The 8972-nt window shown below is 32.7% G+C and overlaps 1 protein-coding gene across 3 annotated transcripts; it reads left to right on the top strand.

Annotated features, from left to right (window-relative positions):
* The first annotated feature begins 2272 nt into the window (after nt 1–2272).
* On the top strand, nt 2273–5889 carry LOC108454820 (dual specificity protein phosphatase 1). 3 transcript variants are annotated; one of them, XM_017753403.2, is made up of 6 exons: nt 2273–2350; nt 2972–3117; nt 3214–3349; nt 4321–4441; nt 4752–4897; nt 5559–5889. In XM_017753403.2, exons 1-6 carry the CDS (start codon nt 2314–2316, stop codon nt 5576–5578), a joined length of 606 nt encoding a protein of 201 aa, XP_017608892.1. In that variant the 5' UTR covers nt 2273–2313; the 3' UTR covers nt 5579–5889. The 3 variants fall into 3 exon arrangements, with proteins under 3 accessions (XP_017608892.1, XP_052874727.1, XP_017608894.2); XM_053018767.1 differs by having other exon boundaries at nt 2276–2404; nt 5690–5889; XM_017753405.2 differs by having other exon boundaries at nt 2276–2404.
* The last annotated feature ends 3083 nt before the right edge of the window (nt 5890–8972 follow it).

Genomic DNA, 8972 nt, shown 5'->3' with positions numbered 1-8972 from the left:
AATTCACGTTGCTTTCCTATTTATGGAATTGTCACTGCAAACCTGAAACAATGTGAATCCTCGTATACATCATACAAAACAGGAGCCAACACGGACTCACAAAGACAATGTTGTTATCCGTATAGCGAATGGACTAGTCTTCGAGCTTGAGCGACTGACATAGTTCAAAAATGAGCCAAGCGCAAAGTTGACGCCACTTGGAAAGCCTCTACTGTCAAACTGTGGAAGCGAAAAGCCTATCCGAGGCCAAGCATTATTATTCCCAAAAAAAGGGTCCTCCTCAAGCTCGAAAATTGGCCGATGAATGGAATGAGAAAGGCAGTTTAGTGAGGGTGGTGTTTGATTGCTCAACTGTTAAACAGGTGGCCGCCATGGAGGCTTTTCATGTTTTCAAAGAGCCTTTTTGCTAAAAGAGGACTGTTGAGGGTCAGGGGTTGCCAGCGAAGTTATTCATCGACGGTTTTATACAATACCTAAATATGTGAATTATGATAATTTATTGGATTGATTGTAATTGTATATGTTTACTTGATGATATACAATATTTAATTACGAAATATTACTTCATTAACATTGTCAGATAGAATTACATGTATAGGTGGTATGCTATTGGGTTTGTATTGATAGGTGTGAGACTCAGTGCTATGCATGTATATATTGTGATAATTCTCTAATATCCTAGGGTCGAGAACGTATCACCATCTCAAATACCTTGGAGGTTCAAGCGTATTCTAGTGTGATTGGTGGGATCGGTGCATTTATACCCAACTAGCACTTCGATATGATGTTGCACTAATCTATGTATCCGTTCTTATATCAGATTTGGTTAATATAGATTAAAATGTAAAAATCACATGTTGATCATATATGTAACTTAAATGAGATATTAATGTTAATATACAACATGATTAGGATATGATAAAATAAATGTAAATGCCTTAAGAGTGCATCGAAACTAAGTTACATGAAAGCAAGCAAAATGTTGACAAATATATGATTTAATGATGAATGGTATGAAGCCATTAATGGTTAAATAATTTCCAAATGTATATGTATCAATAATGTTATTCTTAAAATCGTTGTTGTTATTATGAATAATCTTACTAAATAGTTGTATATTTGATTTTATTATATTTATAATTTAATTTGAATTGTGTTAGTACCATTGAGTATACTTTATTCAACATACTAATTTATTTATTTTTACCAGTTTGGTAATGCTTTTGAAAAGTCTTTTGAGAAGTCTTGTGGAAAAGACTTTTGAGAAGTCTTTTGAAAAATTTAAGTGTTTGGTATAGTTGTCAAAAATACTTTTGAGAAGTAAAATGTCCATTTTAGACATGATATTATAAAGTAACAAATATATATTTAAATACTATTTAAATTAGTTAATATTATGATATTTTAGCAAAAATATAAAAATAATTTATTATAACTTATTGTTAATATTTTAATATATAATATTAATTTTAAATATTTCTAAGTAATTAATATTAATTATTTATTAAATTTAATTAGAATATATAAACTATATTTAAATATTTAAATATAATAATTAAATATTTGTAATTAAATATTAACACAATTGTGTTATTTTAAAATTATTTTTATTTTTAATTAATGCTTTTAACACATTTATAAAACTCATATTAGATATTAATATAACATAGAAAACATAAACCTAACATGTAGAAATAGTAAAGTTAAAAAGGTAAATTAATAGTCAAAAGTGATTTTTGGCTGAGAAAAGTCAATTTTTCCTGCTTTTGGAACTGGCCAAAAGCATTTAATTTAAGTCAAAAAAAGTTTGCCACTCTTAGCTGTTCTTTGCTGTTTTTGGAAAAAAAGCACTTAATTGTGCATAAGTCCATCTCAAATGGAATAAAGAACGGGCCCTAAGTGTTCAACTTAAAAGCTCAGGTTGAAACTTACCTTGTTGCTAATTCGTGTGTATATAAGTGTTATTATACCAACTAAAACAACATTTTAGAGATTTTATGTTTTTAGATTTTATATATAGAATTTTTAAATTTTTATAATTGTAAGGTTTTTTTATAATTTTTATATAGAACCCAGGTTAAATTGGGAAAAATTATAAAATTTTTGGACTAAAATTATTATTATACTAACTAAAAAGAGTCACTTAAAAGAGGAGTGAGCAAAAAAAAAAAAATAGACTTTGTTAAGTTAAGTGACATAAATTTGTGACTAATAGTGTAGTTTCTAATAAAAATATTATTTAAATATGGAAAATAAATAATTTTACGTCAAACGCACCGTTTTAGGTTATCCCAGCCAAGCGATCTTCATTCGATGTTCTTTCGGAATTTCTCCCATCTATTTTTTTCAGGTAATCACCATTTTTTCTTGCTGTTTCCTCGTAATTCCCAGGGAATCTTTACAGGTAAAGTATTCTAATTATTTTCAATAAGAAAAAAAACTATATTCGATGCACTTAATCTTATTATTATCATTTTGGAAATGGGAACAGCCCTTGAAGGTTGATGTGGATTTTGATAATTTGAATGATATTATATTAATTTTTTTTGGAGGGGGTGGGGGAGCTCTGATGATGAATTTGGTTTCTTGAATTATCTGTCTTGCTGTTTTCACCGGAATCATTTTTGTTTTTCATGTAAAATACATAATCTGCTTTTGCCGTTGGTTTTCCACATCCTAAAAATTTCCATTTCTTAGGGGTTTTTTTCTCGACTTATAAATTTAAAAAAATTAATTTGAGTGGTGTCTTTTGGAAACATTTCTCATATTGGTTAATGAATTCCTTTCACAAAATCATTTATTGATTTTGATTCAGAAATTTTTTGTAATTACAATTGTAAATGAAAATGACATGTTGCTGCTGTTTAACTTGCTGCATCTTTGAGTATGTTTCCTTACATTCTCTAAATGCCTATTCTAGTTAAGGTTATTGGAACATGCAATTTATGGTTGTTTTATGCCTATTTTGAAGTTGAAGGAGAATCATTTAAAGAAGAAGATTTTATCGTAATGAGTCGGATTGATGATTCTATGCGAAATCAAATAGCAGCTCTTTTACGAGTTATAAATTTCACACGAACTTTCAGAGAAGACACCGTTCCATGTGAAATAGAAGAGGTAATAGACTCGGTTTCCTTGTCTGCTCTGTTATTTTGATTATTCGTGCGATTTCTTTCTGAATGTTTTCGTTGTTTTGGCTTTTGATTTTCTCAGGGTCTCTTTTTGGGTTCTATTGCAGCTGCTAATAATATGGATGCACTTAAAAGTTTAAATATCACACACATCTTAACTGTGGCTAGTTCCCTGAAACCTGTACATACCGATGACTTCGTGTACAAAGTTATACCAGGTGGGAATGCTCTCCTTTATCAGGTTGTATAATTGAACTAACATATCATAAAGCTTGAACTTTCCATGCTGTAAATTTCTAGGCATTGTAACTTTACCTGTCTGCTGTTGTTTAAAGTTGTGCATTTGTTCAGTACCTAGGCGAAAATCGAGTTATCACCTAATGGATACTTTAGCTTTGCAGCAATTTTTTGTTTCAAAACGAGTGATGTAGGATAAGGCTTTAGCTTTGCAAAATGTTGTGTGTTTCAAAACAAGTGATGTAAGATAAGTAAGGAGAAGAGGTAGACTATTGGGAAAATCAGAAATTGACTGGTAATAATGTGTGAGGAGCAGACAAAATTGGGAGGAAACAAAAGAAATATAGAGAACATCGGAAAGGAATCAACAGAGTAAGAAATACACTAACAAACTGCTAAATGCCAAATATAAGCCTAAAATCCTAATACTTGGGAAAGAAGTAAAATGCAAGTCAATATAAATTTTTTGAACTATCCTGAATATATAACTATACATAAAAGTTACAATTAAATCCATTAAATATAAAATAAAGTCCTAGATAATTTAACCCCTCAAATAGCATATTTCCTCCATTTATGAGTTTCTAACTAAGTCTAAGATTGTGGAATTAGCCAAAAAAGGAAAAACTAGGAATGTGACAAGTTATCTTTAAGTTACAATTGCATGCTAATCTCCACATATTAAGCTGTCTGCTCCATATGCTCAAGCATCCCCTGAGCTCCCTTCATGTTTTATCAATTTCTACCAGGTTTGTACCTTTTGTTATATAATGATTTTCTCTAGTCTTTTTTCTGTGCTTCCTCTGCAGCATTATGATTTCTACCATCCATAGAATAAGTACTTATAGTACCTTAGATGTTATTATGCTTATTAATGTTTTAAGCCCTATTGTGCATCCAAAAGTGGCATTTAATGGTTACTCTAAAACCTTTCTTTTTCTCTTCAAGACAGTCTTGGACAAAGAAGACACAAACTTAAGTCAGTATTTTGACGAATGCTTCAATTTCATTGATGAAGCAAAAAGAGAAGGTGGTGGTGTATTGGTTCACTGCTTCGTTGGAAAATCAAGAAGGTAATGTTTCTAGTGATCTTGGTGTGGTTTAGTTTGAAAACAGCAGCAATAGAAAGAAATAAGTCTGAAAACAAGATAGAAATTGGAATTCTTGAGAACGGAGGTTATAAAAACCTCTATTTTCTGTCTGTTACTTGAGAGAAAATAATATTAAAGTTTTTCCCTTTCTTTCCATGCTTAAACAACACATTTTAAAAGGATATTCTTTTGAGCTACACCTTGGTTCTTTAAATTGTTAGATGCTTAAAGCATTTCTAGATATTTTTTTCTCAGATGAGTCATTTTGAGTGCTGAAATTGTTGTCATGCAGTGTGACTATCGTTGTTGCCTATTTAATGAAAAAGCATGGTATGAGCCTTTCACTGGCCTTGGAACATGTGAGGAGCAAACGACCACTGGCATCTCCTAATCCTGGTTTCATCCAGCAATTGAAAGAGTTTGAAAAATCTCTTCAAGGTTAGTCTTAATATTATTTTTATAGATAAATACAAACATCTTTGTATTAACCCCTTGATGCAAAAGTACCATCACACATACAAACATGACCCTGTATAATCATGCATCAATCCCCGAAATGAAGCTTTCGATACATATCGTGCTGCTGGGAAAAGCTTGGATTAGGAAAATTTTTCATTGGAATATAAGTGTGTTTAAAAAGTATGGTTAAAAATGGGATTTAAAAACTTTTTAACTGTTTTACATTATTGTGAAAATTTGTTGCAAGGAATTGGAATGTCAAAGAAGTATTATGTTAAAAATAATAAAATGTTCTTACCGTTTACCATTGCATTTGCGGTGTAAAGCAAATTTTTTACCTTAAAAACTGTTCCAACGCAGTGCTAAACCAGGCCATGATGAAATTGGTTATTCCAACTATATATGCTTTTCAATGGGATCTTTAAAGGCTTAATAATGTAGATTGTGTTTAGAAATCTCCATGGCAGACTTCATGGAGCTGCATTTATAAATGACAATGTTAGTATTGCCAGTTGAATTCCAATCATTCATTGTTTTTCCAGTTCGTAATCGTTTTGTCTATGCATTTCTTTTATTGCATGTTCAATTTTTGCATTAACTGAATGGCTCCCTTGTTTTATTTCCACCGGTGATGCTGCAGAGCCAACAAAGAACAAATGAAAGATCATGAATGAAGAAAAGCTGCTTCATCTTGTAGAGAAACAGTCAGTTAGGCAAAGATATATATGATCAACATATCATGTAAATTTTATTTAAGGCTTGCTGTTGCAGGTTGGTGGGGATAGCTGATCAGCCACCACTTTGCAGATTGGATATTTCAAGCTCCCATTGGCATTTAACCTGAACAGGCTGTAAGGAGGAGTCTCCTTTATAATAATTTTTGTTTCTTTTTCTATGTTGAAATAAAATTTGCAAAGGATGGGTCTTGGGAAACGTTAATTTATGAATTTGAATTTTATTTATTTTATAAATTGTAAGAATTTAATTTGTATTATTATTTTTTTTTTTAGTTCCAAATAATTAAAATTAGGGTAAATTACACCATCAGTCACCAAACTTTGAGGTAATGACAAAACAGTCACCTAGGTTTCATTTCAGTCACTTAACTTTCAAAAAGTAACAAAACGGTCCTTTTTGCCGTTTTCCATCACAGACGTCACAGTAAAGTGACGTGGCAGGTGACGGAGTCCTAGCTGTCAAACTTAAGTCTAGCTGGCCGGTTACTAACACTTTAATAATAGTACCAACACCATTTTAGGGTTTGGAAAAGAAGAAGAAGAAGAAGAAGAGAAGCAGGAAGAGAAGAAGAAAAAGGAGAAGAGAAAAAATGGATATGCCTGAAGTGATTCTGGTGTGCTTTTGTGGAGACCCAGCCAAATTAAGCATGTCTTGGTCCAGTGACAACCTAGGTAGGAGGTTTTTTTGGTGTAACAAATTCGGCAGTCGATTTCGAAAACCATGTCGATTTTTCAGCTGGTTTGATCCACCATTGACGCCCCGTTCAAGAATGGCGTTGTTGGGTCTTTTGAAAAAACTGAGGACATTGGAGGATGCAAGGAAGAGAGAGAGAAGAACCTGGTTTTTGGTGCTTGTAATTGTTACTGTTTTGCTATTTTCAAAACTTTAAAAATCATTTTATGTTAATTGAAAACCAGCTTATGTTTTGTAATTTTGTTGCTAGTAAATTGTTGCTTATGGTGGTATAGATGGCTGCTGTTATACATGGCTAACCATCTCATGTTGTTTACAAACAGTTGAATGAAATGGAAAATTTTTGTTGATTACAAATTGTGTTGGAATATTTTTGTTGCGTAACATGTGTTAAAAATGGCTGCTGGTATACATAGCTAACCAACTCATGTTGTTGTTTACAAATTGCTTAACATTTGGTATACATGGCTGCTGGTTAGAAAAGATAACAATTGATATACAAATTTAACAGTTGGTATACATGGCTGCTAGTTAGAAAAGATAACAGTTGGATAACAAATAATATGATAAATTGCTCATATATTAAGGCCAATATGCCAAACTGTAAACTGTTTACAAAAGGAATGAGGGGCAAAATATTGCCAAATTTTCCTACAATTCATTACAATTGAACAGATGTGAATTGTAGGAAAATTTACAAAAAGATTCAGTGACTATGCCTAAGTTTATCAACAGTAGCAATCATAGGCAAATTTCCCAAAAGAATTATCTGTCTAAGTTAATAATCAGTAGTAGGCAAATTTACACAGTTTTAAAAGGTTAACAAAATGCAGTCTTTCACATCATCATTAATGGTCTGTCATGGAAGACTCTTGAGTAGAAGGCATCCATCTAACAGTGGTTGTGGTTGATTTTCTCTTTAATGGGAGCTTTTGTCTTGAGGCAGCTTCTTGATGAGTTGGGGCAGTAGGTAACTGAGTTGGGGCACCTTGTTGAGTTGGAGTACCCTCTTGCTGACTTGGGGTAGCCTCTTGCTGGGTTCGGACACCAACTTGATGTCTTTTAACCTACAAGAATAAAAGAAATGTGAAAAAAAACAAATTCATAGATAGAAGTATATTATAAGTTAAGGCAAATTACTTACTGGAATGATTTGGCCAACTTCCCATTTGCAACTCCTCTTATTGTGGCCTATTATTTTGCATTTACTGCACCTCATCTCCACCCCTCTCTTGCTCAACCTTTCTGTTGTTTATGGTTCATCAGGTTCTTTCCTTCTCACTTTAGTAGGTCTGCCAGGTGGCCTTCTTAGTGGAGGAGGTAGTATTGGTAGCATGTTTGACAAAGAGGCCCATTGTTTAGGACCCCTTACTGGACTTACAAAGTTGGAGTAAATTTGAATCTGGGTTTGCTTGGTGTGCCAGGTTTGTACATAGGTCTCTGGGAACTCATTTTTTTCATGAATGACAGCTAATGCATGCATGCAAGAGATGCCAGTGAGATCCCAATTCCTATAGGAGCAGGAATTCTGAACTAAGTCCACCACATGCCGGCTGCCTAGACCACATTCAACCTGATACTTGTCCCCACCAGCATGTGATGGAACACACCTAAAAAATAGTGAGCATGCTTGGTTAAAATATACAATGACACACCCCCCTAAAAAAGCAGTCACTACATGCATATTATAAAAAAAACTCATCGCATGCATATTAAAAAATAGGCAACACACCAACAATCATTGCATGCATATTAAAAAATAGTCAACAGATTTCCAACTATCATTGCATGCATATTAAAAAATAGTCAACAACTTTCCAATAATCATTGCATACATATTAAAAGAACTCAATAGCTTTCCAATAATCACTGCATGTGATCAACAACATTAAGTCAGAATATAGGCATTAGAAAGAATCTTTACCTTAATGAATCTTTTATATTTACATCCAGCTTTTTCTTGATCTTTGGACACAAAGTTCCTTTCTATTTGTCAACTTCTTCTTTCTTCTTGACAATAAGTAACATAATCTTGGTCCTTACTGTTTCCATCATGGCCAGAATAGGTTTACCTCTTGCTTCCAGTATCATCTGTCCATAAACCACATAAATGATTAGTGAATTGCTAATGATAAGTAAGAAACATAAAACATTGGGATTTACCTTGTTAAATGATTCAGATAGATTATTCACCAACATGTCAGAATGGCTCCTAATTGAGAAGTGAGACCTTGACCAGTGAGCAGGGTTTTTCTTCTTCAAACAGTCATAAGCATGGTGATTGGTTTTTCTCAGTTCATCCATGGCATCATCGAACTCTCTTGTAGTGCTTGATCTTGCAGCTTTCCAAAGCAAATCTTTCAGCTCCTTTGTTCGGAAACCAGCATTCTTGAAATTAGAATGTAGGTGTCTAACACAGTGCCTTGTTTTTGCATTAGGAAACAACATACATATTGCTTCCAAAAGTCCCTGCAATTAGGAAAAAAATAATTTAATTCTTTGACAAACCTTAAATAGAAACAACATAAAAATATATATATAAATAGAGTTTTACCTTTTGTTTGTCAGACATGAAAGATATGTGGTACGAGCTCACAATTTCCAAGTCCATTGCAAGCAACTC

This window comes from Gossypium arboreum, chromosome 9 (assembly GCF_025698485.1).
Source record: "Gossypium arboreum isolate Shixiya-1 chromosome 9, ASM2569848v2, whole genome shotgun sequence".
In the NCBI taxonomy this organism is placed as follows: domain Eukaryota; kingdom Viridiplantae; phylum Streptophyta; class Magnoliopsida; order Malvales; family Malvaceae; genus Gossypium; species Gossypium arboreum.
Note: the sequence above shows the minus strand (reverse complement) of the source record. Positions and strands in the feature narration are given on the sequence as shown.